Here is a 20976-nt window from a genome sequence, read left to right as displayed (position 1 = left end):
TCCCCTGAACTTGTGCATGGGGCAAGGGTGAGCTGCCCCTTGCGGGCTCAGGGCCAGGGGCTGCACCAGCCTCTTCCCAGTGGCGGGGCTGTGCTTATGGTGGGAGGCAGCAGCACTGGGAGGGGGTGCTATGGAATAGGCTACAGCAGTGGTTGCCAACCAGTGGATCTCAATCCACAGGTAGATCTCAGAGCCTCTTGCGGTAAATCTTGGAGTTAATCCTAGGTTGGGGTGGGGGGTTGAGTGCCCATGTACATGCATGCATGCGTCCCAGCACAGCAGGTCAGTCCATGTGGGAGGGAAGGGGCAAGTGCTAAATTGAGGCCCCTGTGGTGAGGGACAGTGATGCAGAGGCAGAAGCAGGGGTAAGTTGAGTGGGGGCCTGGCTGGGTGGGACTTACCTTCTGGGGAACCACTCCCCCAAATATTTTTTTCTCCCTCTGCCTCGATCTTCCCCCCCTTCTTTCCCCACACTTACCTGCTGTGGGGGTGGCGGTGGTACACGGTAGATGTTGGGGTGCTTTTAAATGCCGAAGGTGATCTACTTAAAAAGGTTGGAGACTGCTGGGCTACAACCATCCCAAAATTCACCATCGCCTCCTTCCAGTGCCTCTGCTACGTGCCCTGAGCAGCCCCCGCCAGGAAGAAGCCAGCGCAGCCCCTGGCCCTAACCCTGCAGCAGACAGCCTTCCCTCACCCAGCGTACAAATCCAAGGGTCACATGCCCCCCATGCCTCCCCTGGGGGTGCATGTAGGGTGGGCCCTCCCCCTTCCACTGTCCTGTGCCCCTCAGATGAGACACTCACAGCTCTATCCCATGCCCAGCCCTACTCCCTCCCACACTATGGGGGGCCTCCATCTGCCCCACTCCCATGCCCCTTCCCTCCCCTATGCTCTTCCCCCCCACACAGACTTATGGAATGCACACTGCTCTCCAAGCTGCTCGGCTGCATTTCTGGCTGTGTGCATGCTGCAGCTGCACACATGCACATTGCTACTCTGGTCAAAAAAAAGTCAATTGCTGATGATGTCAGTTTTCCTTTTATTGGTCCTGATATGGTGTACCTCTAGTAATTAATTACTTGAAATGTTTTGCTTCTTGATAGTCTCCATGTGAAATGACCATATTCAGTATAAGTATTAATGCATCATCAGTTCACATGTATTTTCTCTCTATTTTATCTGGGTAGGATAAAAATCCTAGACTTGCATATAAGAACTCACTGTAAGCTCAGAGTTCAGTAATTTTTTTTGTTTGTTTGTTTTGTTTTTCCCCTTAAAACCTAGGTTCCTTGCACTGACCCCTTGGAGAGTGTATCACCTGACTTCTCTCATAATACTCGGTGTTGTAATAATGCAGATCGTAAAGGATATGGTATTGTCTAGAATAAAAGGTAAGGCAGTGCATTGTTTCAGAGATTTCATCTCTTACAGGTATTTGCATGCACCTGTTGTCAGCTCAGTCATTTTTGCTTGCCTGTTCTGATTGTATATCTAATATTGCAGTAAAGAGATCTTGCATTATCAAAACAAGTAGAAAAGAATCTCTGAAGTGCTAAATAAAAAAATAAATTTTGCCCTGAGAAGTGACTAAAAATGGCATAGTGAAGTTCCATGTTTATTTCATTAACTTCTAAAGTAAAGGTACTTCATTTACAAACTTTTATTTTGAAACCACAGGTTTAGAAATGCATCTATACCTAAAATAACATCGTTAACAGCTCTTAAGTTCACTGCTCCTAACAGCATCAAGAGCCCTGATATCAGTCTGCCATCCTTAAGGAACTTTTCAAGTGGTTCAGGTATAATAAACATAATACTTAAGAAGGCCAGGCCAGGATTGATTGACCTTCAGCCCATCTACAGTAGGGATTCCCAGCATATTTAACATCTTTTGTCAGCAGGGTCAAGCGTGCTGAGATTTTTCTTACTTGTATTTCAATACTAGTGTAAAGATTCTTCAGCCAAATGATGTGTAACTTGAGTACACCTACAACTCCTATTGCCTGTAAGATTGTTATGGGTTATATTTGCTTGTGGTTGGACTGTTTTTTTTTTTTAAAAAAGTCTTAAGTCTCTTAAAGTAACAGAAAAGCCAAGAGATGCTCGTCTGAACCACAGGCTTTTCTTTTTTTTACTCGTGCTGCTGCGTCAGCTCAAGTGATTGAGGCTGCTTTGTTTTCTGCTAAGTCAGTGTTTCCCAACCTTTTCCAGCCCAAGGCACGCTTGCATTAATAACAATTTTCCATGTCACACTTGTTAAGGCATTCCCCATCCTCATACCTGTTGTTGCTCATTGCCATGGCAAAATTCTGCAACACAGCTGTTCATTTCTGACGGCGCACTGTGCTGCGGCACACTGGTTGGGAAACACTGTGCTAAGCTATCTAATCTATTTGACCGCTTCCTTCATGGACATCATTACCACCTAATAGTTTTTTCACCATATAGTATTGACCAAATTATAAATGCAAAAATCTTTTCTTTAATCATGTCCCTCTGTTCCTGTCAACATATTATTTGGCAATTCAGCAGAATTGGATGTAGCCAATAAAGCTTTATTTCCTAGTTCTGAGGTCATGGGATAGTTGATTATTTCATTACGTCTATTATGAAATGTCTCCAGTGACCTCAGAAGAGAAGTTCAGGGAAATTAAAACCACTAATTGGGTGCTATCTTCATAAATGTCTTGTAGCAGAAACCTTCCTAATCTGAAACTTGGGAATTACCACACTAATTAAGGATTTTCTTTCCTCAGGTTAGGATAAATACTTTTGAGTAATCATTACAGACCTTCAGCCAGCTGCTAGATGGCAAGACTAGTGCAACACTGGAATATACAGTGATTGTCAATTTGTTGGATATTGTAAGACACTGACTTTTTTTGTAATCTTGGTATATCAAAACAGTTTTGAAATATTCCAGAGAAGTTTGATTTTTTTTTTTCCCAAAAACCTGTTATTCCATTATATAGTAGGAAGAGAGCCTGAGCCCAGGCTAACAACCTGAATAAACTAGAGGTGTTTTACTGTACTACAGAGATTTACAGTAATTTTTTCCATGACTTGGAATGTTGTTGGAAAACAGGTGGGAGGGGACCCATGCAAATTGTATAAACCAGTGCTATGTTTCAACGTATGCTCTACCAATTACAGGTGCACAGCTCTGGAGGAGCCTCACTGACAGGTAGGTGCAGTGTCTTTTAAATGCTAGTAACTATGTAGGTTGTTCTTATAACACTAAATAATTCTGAATTTTATAAATGACTTTCTCAAATAACATACTGCATAATCAAAATAAGAACTACATTGTTTCACTCATAATGTGATTTGTTCATTATATTCACATGGTCTGTCAGTTTTATAGACTTATTCTCAGTAAAGAGTCTAACTCTTCTGATTTTTAAATTATCATGGTATATTATTCAGACAGCTGTCAGATTTGGAACACTTTTTACTTTTTTTTCTTTAAGCAGTGTTGAACTCTTGCGTTTCCTGGCAGTTAACCTGTTTGTAGATGGTTCTTGGGGAAAGATGCTGGATTAACAACTGTAAAGGAATTATGTTTTCCAATAGAACAGACTTGTATACAGACTATACACAAGTAATACCTGTACAAAGTTGCAGTCACCAGAATACTCCTTATCTTTTGTAAATAACACTGTGATTTAAAAGAGTTGGTGGCCTTTTTTTATATGGATACCTGTTTAATGATAGTAGTCAAACCTGTTGACTTTTTATTAGCCAACTTCATCAAAAAATATGTGTAGCATCATTTGGTGGAGAATAGCTACTGTTTCCCTTCCCACCTCCCTTATTCCCTACCCTGCTCCTCCCCAAAGTAGCAGTATTTCATTAATGGAGCAGTGAAATCTTATTTCTATAATCTGTTAAACATTTTCAGAGCCTTCTGAATTAAAATGTTGTAGAAACTGTTCCAGTATTGTCCGGTCTATAGATGTGCCCATGTGGATGACATTCCTACCCGCCGCTCTCACCTATACAAAAATAAAATTGCAGGGAAAGTTTTATATCATAAACTTAATTAAAATGTTGTCAACTTTTATTACAGTAATTTAAACAATTCTTTGTTACATAGTTTAATGTTTGACTTTGGGGGTTGGGGAGCCATATCTTACATAAAAAAAATATAGTATATGGTAGTAGCTTTCACTTACTATTGACATTTGAAATTGTGGCCTTGAGGTGAGAGAGCATTTATTGCTTACCATTCCCACATCAAAGTGTCCTAATCTTGCACTAGGAAAGTAGTGGTTAATAATGTAAACATGGAAATTCAAGATTCATCCCTTTGATTTTATGCAGCTGTCACCATAGCATCTGAATGCTTTCTGGGGTGCCTTTATTAATGTGGCTTAATCAGGCTATCTCATTTCTTTCATATTCACATTAGGAAAATTTTGTGCAGTGTAATATTTTGCTTTGTTTTTAATATGTATGCGCAACTCGGTGCTTACCTTAGAGCAGGCAAAATCAAAGAAATGTATCTTATTTCATTTGGACTGACAAGTATGGTTTAGTTCCTATGAGAGTTTGTAAGATCATAGGGAAGTGGGGCTGGAAGGGACCTCGCACGGTCATTTAGTCCAGATCCTGCTCAAAGCAGAAGTATCCCTGACTAAACTATCCCTGCCAAGTGTGTTTAACCTGCTCTTGAAAACTTCCAAGGATGGAGATTCCATGACATCTTGCGGTAGCCTGCTTTCAGTGCTTGACCACCCTCTTAGCCTGTAAATATCTCCTAATCTCCAGTTTAAATATCCCCTGCTGAATCTTGGGTTTATTGCTCCTTGTCCTGTCCCTTACAGTTGCAGAGAAAACCCCCTCTCCATCCTCTCTGTAACTGCCCTCAGGTATTTGAAGACTGTTATCGAATTCCCCCTCATTCTTCTCTTCAGGCAAAATAACCCTAGTTCTTCCAGCCTTTCCTCATACATCTTGCATCTGAGGCCCCTAATCATTGCTTTTGCTTTGCACTGGACTTCTTCCAAACTGTTCATATCCGTCTTGAAGCGTGGAGTTCAGAATTGCACACAGCACTCCAGGTGAGGCCTCACCAATGCTGAATAGAACGGAAGAATTGTTTTCCCTTGATTTGCAAGTGATTCTCCCATTAATACCACCCAGTTTGCTGTTGGCTTTTTTTGCAACAGATCACACTGTAGACTTGTGTTCAGCTAATGATCTCCTGTAACTTCCAGGTCCTTCTCTGCCATACAGCAGCCTAGCTAGGCATTCTCCAATTGGTATTTATACATGTGATCATTCCTGCCCAAGTGCAGGACTTTGCACTTGTCCTTGTTGAATCTTATCTGATTGTTGATGACTTCTTCAGTCTGTTCAGGTTGTTTTGGATCCTAGTCCTGCCATCCAAATAGTCTGTAGTTTCACCCAACTTGATGTCCTCTGCAAATTTGCTAAGCGTGTACTCAGTCCCATTGTGTATATTATTAATGAAGGTGCTAAACAAATACCAGGCACCTGGAGAACCCCACTTGATACCTCCTCTCAGCTAGACATTGAGCCATTAATGGCTGTGTGTTAAGTGTGATGATCCAACCAGTTATGTATCCACCTTACATTGCTTCCATCTAGTCTGTATTTCCTTAGCTTGTTAATGAGAATGTTGGCGAGACCCTTTCAAAAGCCTTGCCAAGGTCAAGGTACGTCACATCCACTGCTCTCCTCCTATCCATGCAGACAGCAGTGGAATTGACGTCTGTCACCTTATAATAGAAGGAAATCTGATTGCTCCGGTGACTTGCTCTTGGTGAACCCATGTTGGCTGTTACTGGTCACCTTGTTCTCCAGGTGTTTCACCTTTGGATTCCTTGAGGACCTGCTCTGTGATCTTCCCAGGTATTAAGGTCAGGCTGACAGGTCTGTTGTTTTCTGGAACCTTCTTCCCTTTCATAAAGATGGGGAGTACATTTGCCCTTTTCCTGTCATTTGAAATATCATTAGATACCCACGAGTTCTCAAAGAAAATAGCCAGTAGCTCTGAAATTACCTCAGCCAATTCATTCAGTACCCTCAGGTACATCCCATCCTGCCCTACCAACCTGAAAGCATGTTGCTCTTTTCTAAGTTATCCCTAACCTGTTCTTCTACTGTGTTCAGCTGTTAGACTCCTTCCCTGTCTTTGCTGCCAAGTGCACTCATTAGCTGATAGCTGCCCCTATTTGTGAAAACTGAATTTTAAAAGGCATTAAATACTTCAGCCTTCTTTGCACCATCCATAATTACATTGCCGTCAGCATTCAGTATGGGACCTATGGTTTCTCTGATCTGTCTCTTTCTTCTGACATGCTTGTTACTGCCTCTGTCTCTTGCCAGCTGCATCTCAACTTGTGTCTTGGCCTTTTCTCCCTGTACATTCATGTAGTACTAGGGAAGACTATGAAGGAGTATTATGACCAAGTTGTCACTTTTTATAGGCTCCTTTTTTTAATTTAACCTATTTAAAGAATTGGTGTCTAGACAGGCTGTTCTCCTTTGTAGTTTCCATTCTTGTGTTGCATCAGGATAGCTTGCTCTTGCACCACCACTTAAAGTACAACCAGCTCTCCTAGATTCCTTTCCCTTTCAGAATCACCTCTTTTTTTTTTTTCCTTCGTAACAGTTCCTGGAGTTTTTTTAAAGTCTGTCTTTCTGAAGTCCATTGTCCTTTATTTTGCTTTCCATAGTCTTCATAGACATTAGGGCCTGGAAGGGACCTTGCAAGATTGAGTCCAGTCCCCCTGCCATAGGCAGGAAGTCTGCTGGGGTCAAATGATCCCAGCAAGATAAACATCCAAATGCCTTTTGAATGAATGCGGAGTAGGTGCTCGCACCACTTCTGGGGGGGGACTCTATTCCAGACCCTGGACACTCGAACTGTAAAGAAGTTTTTCTTTATGTCCCGTCTAAACCAGCCTTCCAGGAGTTTGTGGCCGTTAGATGTTATTATCCCTTGGGGGACCCTGGTGAACAACTGTTTTCCCAGGTCCTGATGTTACCCCCCTTATATACTTATAGGGTGCCACCAAGTCACCCTGAGCCTTCTCTTCTCCAGGCTGGAGTCCAATGTCCCTCAGCCTCTCCTCGTAAGGGTTGCTCTCTTGGCCTTTGATCATATGGGTGGCTCTGCCTTGGACTCTCTCAGGCTTATCCATGTCCCTCCTGAAGTGGGGGGCCTAAAGCTGCACACAGTACTCCAGCTGCAGCCTCACTAAGGCTGAGTAGAGCAGGTGGATGACATTTCTGGTTTTGCTTGAAATGCATCAGTGGATGCATGCCAGTGTTTGGTTTGCTTTACTGGCCATGGCATCGCATTGGTGGCTCATGTTCATCTTGTGGTCAATCAAGACCCTCAAGTCTCTTTCGGTTGTAGTGCTAGCGAGCGAAGCACTGCCGAGCCTATATGTATGATGCTGGTTTTTCCTCCCAAGGTGGAGCACCCTGCACTTCTCTATGTTGAAGGCCATCAGGTTTTGGTCTGCCTTGTGAACATATCCAGGTTGGCCTGTATCCCCAGCCTGTCTTCCATTGTTCCCCCTTCCCCCATAGTTTAGAGTTGTCTGCGAAATTTGTTAGTCTGCATCTGACGCCCAAATCCAAATTGTTAGTGAAGATGTTGAAGAGTGCTGGCCCGAGTACTCTCCTTCCTTCCTTCTTCTTTGGATCTTGAACTTTATCACTTTGTGGTCACCCAAGTTACCTTCCATCTTCACATTCTCAACCAATTCCTCTCTGTTTGTGAACAGTAAGTCGAGAAGAACTTCTTCCTCCTTGCCCCTAGTTGGCTTGTCTACCATCTGTATAAGCTATCCTGAACACACTCCAGGAATTTGCTGGACCGCTTGTGCACTGCTGTGTTTCCTTTCCGTCAGACATCCAGATTTTAATGCAAGTCCTCCAGGAGAACCAGGTCTTTCAACTTGAAAGCTTCTGTCAGTCGTTCAAAGAAGGCTTAGTTCACCTCCCTCCTCCTGGTTTTGAAGGTCTGTAGCAGATGCCATTGTGCCATCCCCTGCTCTCCCTGACTCCCCCAACTGCTCTGTTGCCAGAGGTGACAAACTGCCAGCTTCCACCTTCATGAGTACTTGTCTCTCCCAGTGTCTTCTCTTGCTGTACTTATTCCATGATGCTGAAGATTTTTTTGTGCATCAAGTTGATGAAGGTCTCATATGCACAGATGCTTCTGTGCTTCTTCATGTCCTCCTGCAGCTTCCTTGAATGATTCCTATGAGAATCCACCAGGAGGCACTTCTCACCACAAGCACTTCCCCACCTGGCTGTTCCTGACAAGGGTGTGCAGGCTGCCAAAGTAAGATCCTGATGGGAAGCCTCAGTGGCTGAGCCTGGACAGAGCCCGCATAGGTACGGACAGAGGAATGGCTGGCAGTGGCACAGGCTTCAGCGTTGTGACGTTTCCAGGCAGTCTGCTGATTCTCTCTTTCTAGCCCCTTCTTCTTTGCTGCTACATCCTGGAAAAAAATCCTCTTCCTCCTCAATCTGCTTCCACTCAGCAAGCTTACAGTGAAGGGAAGGGTGAGTGAGTGTGTTTGGGCAAACTCCACAGCAGACTGCCCCGTTTGCCAGCCTGTTCACTGATCCTGTGCTGCTTTGCTTTTGTGTTGCTGACTTCTCACTGAAACCCAGTCTCATTGAACAGTCTAAGGTCAACCCTCAAGAAAACTCTATTGCCTGATGTGCACAGTTTACTTTTGTGGCATAAATTTTCATTGAGTCTGTGGAACAAAGCTGGTGCTGCCACTGATCTGCAAGCTTTAGGCAATACTTTGTGTATCTTGGGTCTAGACTGTAGTTCATTTTCTTCCTATAGAGTATCAAATCTAGTCCTTCATGTTGATGTTGAGGACAGAAGATAATTTCATACACTTGCAGTAGCCTGACATGTTGGGCTGTCACATTCTTTAATAACAGGTGGCAAAAATTCTTTTCATGATTTTTTTAGTTAGTCCTACTTGCTGCCTGTTGTTTGGACAAGGGTGTGCCCAAGACATAATATAATGTTTTTTCAGCATTTACAGTTGTATGTTCAAAGCGTGTTAAAAGTGAATATTCAGTGAGTAATGTGACTTAATTTATGTCAAGACAGCCATAACTTTAACCCTAGAATTTTTTTAAAAACTGGCACCCATTAGGTTTATTAGCAATAGCATGCCACTCTTAATTTAATTAAAGTAGGTAGGTAGTTTCAGGTACAGGGTTGTTAGCAACAGATTTCAATAAATACCTGTTGGAGACCCCTTTTTCCATGAATAGGCTTACAGTCACTTTTATTTGACGGCTTTTGTTGCGGAAAATTACAAATGTTGTGTTCTTGTTTGTAAAGTAGTTTTTTGCTTGGTTATTTGCATTCCGCTGTCCATGTCTGCTTCTTTGTTAAATGTGTTATGGAGGATGAATGCCCCAGTTTTTCTCACTTTGCTAAGGAAGTTGTTTTTGGATTGTACATAAAATTGGCTGAAGTGAGTAGAAATTATTTTATCAGTTGATTTGGATGCTTGTTTGCTTTTTATTTGGTCATGTCACAGGCAGGATAAATCATTCCAAGATTTCACTAGAGATCATCACCTAATCATAACAAAGATATATTTAGAATTGTAATCTTTTGCATGTGGTCACTTCTGAAAGGCCACACAGAAGGAAGCACACACTGTTAATTCCAGCCCCACATCCCCCTTTGCATTAACTGATGTGTATGGTCAGACTTAGAGTGTGCTGAATTCGGGTTTTCATTTCCTGATTGAATTTTGTTTACTTAGTAGAAAGTTCTTATATCATCTTAATTTTGAAGACCTCAGCATTGGAGTGTGTTGATTTTCTTTAAAAGAATATCATCTTACACTAGTCTCTGGAGCAGTTTGACTCAAACTGGCTGTCATTATGTGCTTCAGGGGTATCCAGTTGCCTAAGATTCAGAAGATTTAGCCAGTGGCTATTTAAACAGTATCTGAGGTTTTGTTGAATTTTATACCCTCATCATAGACTGAAGTATTGCATAGACATTTTCATGCACTTGTAAAGTGAAGGTACTGTCCTCTAAACGTAACATTTTATGCCCTGGTTCTGTAGCCCTCAAGAATATATTTATTAACAGCAGGAGTAAATGCCTTTGCCTGCATACGAACAGCAGGGTAAGACCTTTACTATTGAACTTATGAAGTGTTTAGCTCTGCTGTCTTAGGAACTGAGGATTGACCAGAAGTGAAAGAGAAAAAGATTTCTCGTGTGTTTCGTGATATTTGTGCTCAGTGCTGCAAAAATCATGACTAGGTAGTTCATAGCCTCACAGCACTTTCATTTTATTTTGGTGTCTGTAAATGAAGTACAAGGAAAACATTCAGTCCAGTGTGTATTAATAATTTGGTATCTTAATTGGAAGACTTTTGTACAGTATCAGATTTTTCTTCCTTCAAATTACTTATATACCTATATTAAGAGAGCGCTTTATGAGAATTGGCAGCTATAATTAACTTTTTTTCTGAACTGAAATGTAAATTTTCTGTTTTACATTTAGTAAAGATTTACAGTGGCTTCCTGGAGCTACTCTAGTGATCCTTGGTGGGGAGGAAGGGAATTGAAGTATTTTCTGTAATGTAAGATGTATCCTTCTCCTTAAAAGTATGAAATAAAGCAAGCTCAATTTTTTCCACCTATGAGAATTCTAATACGTTACCCAAAACCAGGACGTTGAAAATGGCATGATCTTGGGTTCCTTTATATTTTAGGACTGACGCCTCTTGTGCAGGTGAGGGCCCAGCTCTTGATTTAGCCATCCCACCAGTTCTAAGTAGTTGTGATTTGTTTTCTAAGTAGAAAGAGTATGCATAAATATGGAAGTGTGTGTCATACACTAACAAGGAGGCACCTGTTGCTCCTGACAAAAAATATAGCACAGAGCTGCATGTTGACCCAATGTGTATTTATAGTATTTGTATTTTATTTTCTGACTTCCAAGCTTGTAAAATGTTAAAAAAATTAACAACACAAGTATTTCAGTAAGAATATTTATCTTAAATCTTTTATAAATTTATAAATAATTGAATTTATATATGCAACTTGAGATTAAACTATGCTGGCCTGTTTAGTAACTCTGTGTGGGTGGGTGGGTGTGCGCACAGTTACTAAATAGGCCAGCGTGTGTGTGCGCGCGTGCGTGTGCGCACGCATGGCAAATTGCTGGTACAGGTTTATGCTGTACATGCATTTCTGGAAAAAGGCATACCTCAAATTCGCATAAAGGAAACCCACTTTACAATGTAACGAATAGGGATATGTTCCAAGACCTCGACTGTACAGGCCCATTTCTACCACTGCTACAAGACAATTTTGGTATTCACCAACATCAAACAGTACACACAAAGACAGGGCACTATCATAATGGGCACGGCAACTACAGGAACATGTGTTGCAGATGACGAGCGAGGAGCACAGATCCACACAGGAAACTATACTTTGGTGTGTGTCACTCCCACAATGCATCGCAGAAAGCAGCTGACAGCAGGCTTTCACCACACCAGTTGCATAAGAGTGAATTTACCTCTCATAAAACAAATTTTTATTATAAAAAGGGTCATCGCATAATACTGAATTCATGCATACAGAACCTGCATAAAGTGAGGGAAACTTGTACAATTTATCACATGCCTACAAGTGCGCTGTTGGTAGGTAATGTAACTTGTACAAATTCTGAGATCCCAGACTCCTAAGTAGCTACAGATTGCCTGCCCATGAAAGGGTTTCCTCTTTTTGCCTCCATATGTAGAACTTTTCATTTGGAATAACTTCACTTTGCTTATTGCTTTGCCATTTGCAGATAATATGAACATTTCAAATGAGTATCAATTACACCTTCCTTCCACTTCACACTAAGGATTCTGCTTGTACCCTTGTAATTATGCACATTTTTAATTTTTAAAATTCTCCTCAATAAATACTTTGTTCTATGCTTATTTTATTTCAAATACTTATCTTCATCCTTCCCCCTGTTCCCCCCCAGTCATCTGTCTCTTTAGACCAGGGACAGACAAAGTCCACCCTGCGGGCTGGATCTGGTCGGTCGGAGATTCCATTTCCCAGCCACCTCTGCCCTCATGGCTTGTGCTGGTCTCCATGGAGACCCCAGCTGCACCTGCACAGGAAAGATCAGGCTGGGGTTGCCATGGAGACCAGCCTCAGCTGCACCGGCTGCGTTCACAGCAGAGCAGCACAGGGGGCTGCTCTGGAGCTTCTGGGAACTTGGGATAGTGGCAGCTTGCTCGACAACGAGGGCAGAGTTGTGATCCCCTGCTTGTGCACCCCTGGCTCTGGAGCAAGCTGCCACCATCCCAAGTTCCCAGCAGGGGGTGGTCTGGAGTTGTACTGCTTTGCTGAGGCTGGTTTCCATGGCAACCTCAGCCTAAGCTTTCCCTTGCAGGTGTGGCTGGGGTCTCCATGGAGATGAGCCTAAGCCATGACGGCAGGGGCTGCTGGGAAATGGAGTCCAGCTGCTGGCCAGGTTGGCTGTTTTGCCCACCCCTGCTTTAAACTGTCTGGTACTTTTAAACTATTTCAGTTACTTTCTACTTGGTTCTTATTTTTTCTGTATCCTAAGGTATGGTGTATTCAGGAACTGCTTTAATTCAATCGAAAGCCATTAGTCAATCAGCAATATTGATTCTAAACTAATAAGTAAAATGACTGAAAACAGAAAATGGCACTATATCTTTAAGGTTATATTAGCTTGGAATTTATGATGTTGGGTACTACTGTGTGCATGATCTCAAACTATTCAATAGCCCAGAAGTGAAGGGACTGACTGACCATCATTTATTCCGAAACAGGGTATCTTTTCAAGTGTTTTGTCTATGTGTTCCTTTTCTTTATGTCTCTGTCCTTCCTTTGTACTTCAGATTTGGAATGTGTCCTGTACTTCCCAGTACTTATGCCCCCCTTAGTTACAGACCATCAATTCAGTCTTGCATTCAGTCTTGCTTCTAAGTTGGAACTTGCTCTCTATCCAGTTTTGAGATAAATGCCATTATTAGATCTTCAGATAGTGTTTTAAGGTTTAGATTAATTCATTATTTGATCATATGGGAAGCTATTCTTCCTCTGAATGGTGGGTGCTCAGACTCTATTTTGATATGGTGAGGGTGAGAGTAAGGACCAAATCCCTTGCAACAAGGGTGTCAGACATGGCCTGTGGAGCCGCACTATCCAGTGGCTGTGTCATGACTCCACATGCTGTACTAGCCCTAGGGCTGAACTGGGTTAGGCCATGCAATGGCTAGTGCATGAGGCTGTCTGGTGGGCTGCCCTATGCAGTATGTACCCTGTGCTGGCCCCCTGTGCTGTATGCAGCGCCTGTGATACTGAGTGAAGCCTGTGTACCACACACTGGTCCTGCTCTGGGGTTTGCAGTGCCCTCAGCATGCAGGGTGGACCCATCACTAAAAGTGCTACGTGTGGCATAGGGGCCCACTATAGGGTGCATATTGTATACAGTGCCCTGCTAGACAGCCTTGGACTCTGGCTCTGGCATGTACAGACAGCCTGGGGTCCAATCCTTACCAGCTCTGCTCCACTTAGGGCTGATCCAGTGGAGCAGTGTATACTCTGTGTGCACGTCAGCCCCCTGGGCCATGGTCAGTGTGGTCAATCCTAATAACACTGCATCCAGCTTAGGTGCCACAGGGCCAGTGCATGTTGCTCATGGCACAGTGGGCCAGCATGGCAGGACACTGCATGTGGTCCCCCACCAGACTAGCCCTGGCATGGCCAGATCCTGGCTACAGGTCATCCCAGAGGTCCTCATCTGGCCTTTGGGACTAGATGAGTTTGACATGCCTGTCTTACAAGATAGGCAGGAATATTGGGAGAGGAAGCACTATAGATGTCTGCTTTAGAACCTGAAAGAAAATTGCTTCTCTCTTGCCTTTTAATTTTTTTAAAAATCAGGAATGTTTGTGCAGCTACTTCCACTTCTAAGGAAGGTTTAGTTTTTTTTAGTTTTTTGCCCCCTTGTGTGATGTCCCTTCTCTGCACTCTTTTCCAGTCAAAGAGCAGAAAAGAGTACTCATGAGCAGGGATCCTAGCTTTCTGTGATGATGAGAACAAAATTCTCTGATTTAAAAACCCGCATTTTTCCATGGCAAGCCCACATACCCCCTCCTGCCCTCACAGTGCTGATTGGCAGAAGGTCCCTGGCAGTGGCCCTGCTCCTTGTGACTGTCTGGCTGAGAGGGCTGCCATCCAGGCAGCCCTGCCCCTCACCATACTTCATGCAGCCCTGCCCCTTGCCACTAACAAGGGCAGGGGTGCATGACAGGCAGCCCTCTCAGCCAATCAGCAGCCAAGGGAGGAGGAAGCAGCTGACATCTTGGCTGTTTCCCTGTGTGCTGCAGCTTCTCTCCCTGGTGGGCAACTGCATGGGCTCCACGGAGGAGCCAGAATTTTATTTTTGCCAGAATTTTATTTTTGCTAAGTTGTTGTTCTCTCCCCTTCCTCCTCCAACTATTCTAAATCTTCTCTGTAAAAATGTGAATTCCACATTTTTCTGCAGCAAATGGATTTCTAGGATCCCTGTTCATCAGACTAGTACTGCAAAACAACTTGCAGAACTGCCCCTTCCCCAGCCACCATAGAGGAATAAATTTAGTCCTTTATTTTCTTAGAGGAACTGGATTCAGTGTGTTTTCATGTGCTGCCCAAAGGCATATTCTACACTAGTAATGTAGCAGACTCCAGCTACTTTACTGTTAACAGCTAAAGTCAAAAGAAGATGGCATGTTTTCCTTGGTAGAAGTCAAATTTTATTCTCATCCAGGCCTTAGTACATACGTTGTACTAGCCCAGGAACAGACTAAACAAGAATATTTAAAAGTACTGCTAAAGTGAGGCTGTACCTTCAAAGGAGAGACTTCTCTTGTATAGTCAGTCATCAGGCTGCTCTTTTGTACTATAATAACCTGCAGATCCCTTCTGATGACAGAATGACTTGGCTGTTAACTAGTCCTCTGCAATAAATGACAAAAACTTTTTCTATGGGTTCTGCAGATTCTGTGGCAAGTTCTGTGATATTTGCAGTCGTCATGTATGTATTGGATACAGACCTCTAAGCTACCAGATGATGTCAGAGGTTTGCTAGTGGACCCTTCCCCACACCCCCTTCACTCCACCCCCATTTCAAAGATGCATTAAGTTTTGGATGTATTAAGACAGACGGTCTTAACTTGAAGAATTTCAAGATGGATTTTGGGTATGAATGCACTACATTTGAACTTTCTGGATATATTATATCATACTTTACTAGGGTGTAAGCAGTCTCAGCAGCTTTCTTTAGACATGCGTCTTATTTTCTCTGAATAGTTGATTGCTCGGGCATATTTTTTGAAGGCCCAGTTGGGTGGGTCATCTTTTAATTCCTTTTTGACTAGACTTAATAGCCCTGTTTTGACCTACTGCTTGCCATTCTTGAGAAGGGGATCATTGTAGAGAGAGTGATTACTTATGTTTTGTTAATGGAGTTTTTAAGGTGTTTTTATGGCATGCTATAATCAGCCTTCCTATCCCCATTACTGTTGGGTCTACTGTCATGGTATTGATAGCTGCAAAACTGTTACAGTTGTTTGGCTGCTCTGGTCCTATGTATGCCCTTGGTGTTACTTCCGAAGACATCTGTAACCAGGCACAGCTCTCAGATGCCAATAGCATCTCCAGCAAAATATGACTGGAAATACAGCCAAAGACAGGTGTCACAACTAAGGGTGCTTATAGCTCCAGGAATGGAGAAAGGGGTGGAGAGGAGGAGCACCCAGAGCATCATGTGTATTGGCGTCCCCAGTGGTGGTGGGGGCACTTTAACTAAAGCTCCTCAAATGAGCTTTAGTTGAAAGTGCCCCTGCTGCCATCTTTCAGTGTGTGAATGCTGATAACATTCACTGAAGCACAGGAGTCACTGTAGCACAGTAGTTAACCACACTCCAGCAGACTCGATTAATCGAGTCTGCTCCAACACGCTGTTGTATTTATTAAGGACTCAGTCCTACACAGGCAAACAAAACAAAGAAAAAGCAATTGTTATCAATTCATTAGACCCCATACTCTTCAAATATACAACAAATACTAGATTTTACTGTTCAGATACAAATTGAATGCTACATAGCACTATAGTAATAAAATTAGAACTGTCAATCACCATTAAGGTGCACGATTAATGTATTAATTGGTTCATGCATAAACTTTTTTTAATACATTAATCATGCATGTGGTTTTGGAACCTGCTCCCTGGGCTCTGCTCCACCGCTGTCACCACTGCCTCCAGGCTGCCCAGTGGAGCAGCAGTGGTAGTGTGGAAGACCACAGGGCAGCCCAGACACAGGCAAGAATATTTAAAAGTATTCCTAAAGTAAGGCTGTCCCTCCAAAGGAGAGACTTCTCTTGTGTAGTCAGTCATCAGGCTGCTCTTTTGTACTGCAGCAGGGAGGTGGTGGGGGAGGAGAGACATGGGTGCAGATGCTGCGAGCAGCCACAGCATTTTTGCTGCTCCATCCCACAACCTCCCCTGGCCCCAGGGCCCCATTCACCCCAGCCCCTGTCCCACTCCCTCCCTCACTGTGGGGGCCTCGATCTGCCTCACCCCCTCCACAGACTTACCAGCTGGGTGCAGCTGTATGCACCAGGGTACATCCCTATAGGTTTACCATATTTAAGTTTCAAAAAAGAGAACACCTGTAGGAGGGGGAGAAATATGGTTGGGGGAGCAGTGATATGTCCGTGCCCTACTCCTGCCCGTCACTCGCAAGCCTCATCCCCTCCTCCCCCAGCCCTGCTGCTGCCCCTCACTCCGGATCCACAGTATCCTGCATCCTGCTAGGGTGTGTGGAGACCCTCCTTCCTGAGCTCCAAACTCCGCGCACACACCCACAGACCACCACACTTTCATAACTTCCCGTACAAACACCCAGCCACCCCCATTCAACCATACAAAATGCCTGCATAACTTCCATCATTTCGATTTTTTTCTGTGCATAATTTTGGGGTTTTTTTAGCTGTGCAATTAAAATTATGATTTAATTGCGACTAATTGCACAATTAATCATGATCAATTTTTTTTAATAGTTTGACCATCCTAAATAAAATGCCATGACAGTACATGTAGTAACAATATAAAATATACATGGTTAGGGTTTTTTTTGTCAAACCACAAAGACTTAAATACTTAGTTGTGGAAGACTAGTAAGACCTACACCCCTAATAAAAACTTATTGATATGTGCACTATGCAATAGTCAGCTGTTGCTCATGATGTATATTCTCCAGTGCCTGATGAAGAGAAGTTTTTTTGGACAATTTTTTTCCTGTGAAGAAATTTTTTTTCCAGAGACTTCCTTGCCACAGCATGGGATCTCATGGCTGAATGCTGTGCATCACTCACCCTCCTTCTGTCTCCTCAGCGCAAGCTTTAATTCCATTACAACCACTCCCCAGTCAAAACCTGCTGCCACTTTGGCAGCAACTGTAGCACTGTTAAAGTCTGAGCTGTGGAGTTGTCAAGGACCCAAGTGAGTAGTAACCTGAGTAACATTCTGCTCTTCTTGCAAGCTCCCGGGAAAGGAAGGAAACAGCACAGTGACTGCATGCCTCCATTTCAGCATGGAAATCAGGTGCCTGACTTAGATTCATAGATGCCAGGGTTGGAAGGGACCTCAACAGATCATCGAGTTCAACTCCCTGCCTGGGCAGGAAAGAGTGCTGGGGCATATCCAACCTTCTTTTAAAAACCCCCAAGATAGGAGAGAGTACCACCTCCCTTGGAAACCCATTCCAAGTTTCGGCCACCCTTACTGTGAAGTTTTTCCTGATGTCTAGCCTGAATCTGCTCTCTGTCAGTTTGTGACCATTGTTCCTTGTTACCCCAAGAGGCGCCTTGGTGAACAGAGAGAGCATCTCTGATCCCTTGCTGCACCCCCCAATGAATTTGTAGGTGGCCACGAGATTACCTCTCAGCCTTCTCTTGCGGAGGCTGACGAGGTCCAGGTCCCTCAGTCTCTCCTCATAGGGCTTGGCCTGTAAATCCTTAACCATACAAGTGGCCCTCCTTTGGACCGTCTCATGGTTATCCATGTCCTTCTTAAAGTATGGCTTCCAAAACTGGATGCGGTTCTCCAACTGTAGTCTGACCAGTGCTGCATAGAGGGGAAGTATCACCTCCTTGGTTCTATTTGTTATGCATCTGCTGATGCATGATAAAGTGCAGTTAGCTTTGCTGATGATTTTGTCACACTGACGACTCATGTTCATCTTGGAGTGCACTATGACTTCGAGATCCCTTTCTGCTTCTGTGGTGCTGAGAGGGTTACTTTCCAGCCAGTAGGTGTGATAGATATTTTTATGCCTTCGGTGTAGCACTCTGCATTTGTCCTTGTACTGCATCCTGTTGTGTTCTACCTGCTTTTCCAACCTGTCTCGGCCTACCTGGAATCATTCCCTACCCTCCAGTGTGTTCACTTCCCCCCACAATTTAGTATCATCTGCAAACTTGGACAGAGTACACTTCATGCTCACATCTAAGTCACTGATGAATACATTGAAAAGTACAGGTCCAAGGGCTCAGCCCTGCAGGACCCCACTACCCACATCCTTCCAGGTCGATACCAGCCCATCTACTACCACTCTGTGTGAGACCCCGCCCCCTCCCCCCCCAGCCAGTTTGCCACCCACCGGACCATGTAAACATCTAAGTCACAGCCTCTTAATTTATTATTAATGAGAATGGGATGAGATACCGTATCAAAGGCCTTTTTAAAATCTAAGAAAACGACATCCACCTCTGCCTCGTTTTGTGACCTGGTCATAAAACAAAACCAGATTAGTGAGGCATGATCTTCCTACTACGAATCCATGCTGGTTGCCCTGCTGCATTTTCTTTCCTGCTGGACTCACACAAATACGATCCTTAGTAATCTTTTCAAAAACTTTTCCAAGGGTGGAGGCGAGACTGACTGGCCTATAATTACTGAGATCCTCTTTCCTCCCTTCTTGAAAATAGGGGACCACAATGGCCCTTTTCCAGTCATCTGGGAACTGACCCGAACACCACGAGTACTCAAACAGCCATGCCAGTGGTTGTGCTGTGACATCAGCCAATTCCTTCAGTACCCTCAGATGAAGCTCATCTGGGCCTGCTGACTTGAACACATCCAGTCCATCCAAGCGACTGCACCAAGTCAGCATTGACATTTGGTAGGCTGGTGTCCCTCTGCCCATCTAAGAACCCGTTAGGAGTTCTTAAAATTTGACAAGGCTAACTTGGGTGGGGGTGCAAGGGAGGGTGCAAGAAAATACAGTAAAACTCTTGAATTTAAGACGCACAGATTTTTCTAACTCTATATTTAAGAAAAGAGAAAGCATTAAATAAAGGCATATTTACAAGGATACAACCACCCCTATGGTATGTGAAAGAGCTTTTAACTTTGCTTCAAATTTAAGATGCAGGCCGCTCTCTTAGAAGCATAATTTGACTTTTAAGTGTTATGTTCAAAGAAATGATGGTATGTATTTTGTTGTTTATTGTATTGCTATTTTCCTTCACTGCTGTACTGCTGCATAGCAAGTTACTTTCCTTTGTATTGCATTTGATTTCTATTCATTTTAATGTGGACAGACATAATATTGGAAGCACTTCAAATGCCTTTGAAGCACTTAAAAGGAAGAGCCATATACTAGATGTACATGCCTTTTTGAAGCGTTCTAGAAGTGGTAGAAGCACTCCCAAAATGACCCTGAAGGAAATGTGCTATTTAGAAACATTTCAAAATGAAGTATAACTTGTTAAATGTGCATATTCTAGGAAGTGCAGTAGGGGACCGTGGGCTGAGTCCTCTACTATCTCAGTGCTCTGCTCTTTCCCTCCTACCTGTCCCCTTCTGCCCCAGGAGAGCAAGGCACAGTGTCAGTGAGCATTCTCCTTTTCCCATCTGCCTCTGCTCTCCTGAAACACCCTGCCTGCAAGTAGAAACCAGGAGATCCTTCCAGAGGTCTTGCATGCCCCTCCTGAAACTGGGATTCTTCTTCTCCAGGTCCTTAATTTCCATGTATTTCTCCATCTGGTCTCCTAGTTCCAGCGCTCCAAAAGACTGCTTGGTGGCATTGGCTTCAGTCACCTGCCACACATACTTTTACAGTTTTTTGTGGAGAACAGAGCCACACTAAGTCTCCTCCATTCCCTGCCTCTTCTCCCCCTCCCTAATTAATTGAGTCTGCTTTGATGTGCTGGAATTACAACGCTTCAGAGCAGTCGTGATCCTGTTCTTCAAAGTGTATATTCTTTGAACCTAGGAGAAACTAGTGTGGGACTACCATTTGGAGAGGCAGAGAGCAAATAAAGGGAAGGGGGTCTGGCCTCTCATCTCCGACAGCTTTCCTGGCCACAGAGGTGGTGTTGGATAAATAACCAATGCACAGGTTCGGCAAACCAAGGTATATTGCATAATATTTCATAGATAGATTTCATAGACGTTAGGGCTGGAAGGAACCTCAGAAGATCGAGTCCAGCCCCCCACCCAAAGGGCAGGAAGTCTGCTAGGGTCATAGGATCCCAGCAAGATAAGCATCCAATTTACTCTTGAAGGTGTTCAATGTACATACTTGAACCACCTCCGATGGCAGGCTGTTCCAGACCTTGGCGGCTCGAACAGTAAAGAAATTCTTCCTTATGTCCAGCATGAAATGGTCTTGCAGTGGTTTATAACCATTCGACCTCGTCGTCCCTTGGGGCTCTCTGGTGTGCAAATGTTCCCCCAGAAACTGGTGGTCACCCCGATGAACTTATAGGCGGTCATCGGGTTACCCCTGAGCCTGCACTTTTCCAAGATGAAGAGCCCCATGGCTGTCAGCCTGTCGTCGTAAGGTCTGTTTTCTTGACCTCTGATCATGCGCGTGGCTCTCCTCTGGACTCTCTCAA

The 20976-nt window shown here is 43.7% G+C and overlaps 1 protein-coding gene across 1 annotated transcript in view; it reads left to right on the top strand.

Annotated features, from left to right (window-relative positions):
- FAM134B (family with sequence similarity 134 member B) overlaps positions 1 to 20976 on the top strand; it is a 107261-nt gene that overhangs the window by 20022 nt on the left and 66263 nt on the right. Inside the window, exons 2-3 of the mRNA XM_019541891.1 lie at positions 1288 to 1394; positions 3157 to 3187. Coding sequence (XP_019397436.1) covers positions 1288 to 1394; positions 3157 to 3187 — 138 coding nt within the window. The remainder of the gene's footprint in view (positions 1 to 1287; positions 1395 to 3156; positions 3188 to 20976) is intronic.

Source organism: Crocodylus porosus, unplaced genomic scaffold (genome assembly GCF_001723895.1).
Source record: "Crocodylus porosus isolate Cpor-Errol unplaced genomic scaffold, CroPor_comp1, whole genome shotgun sequence".
Lineage (NCBI taxonomy): Eukaryota > Metazoa > Chordata > Crocodylia > Crocodylidae > Crocodylus > Crocodylus porosus.
The sequence above is the reverse complement of the archived record's forward strand: the minus strand, read 5'-3'. Positions and strand labels throughout refer to the sequence as shown.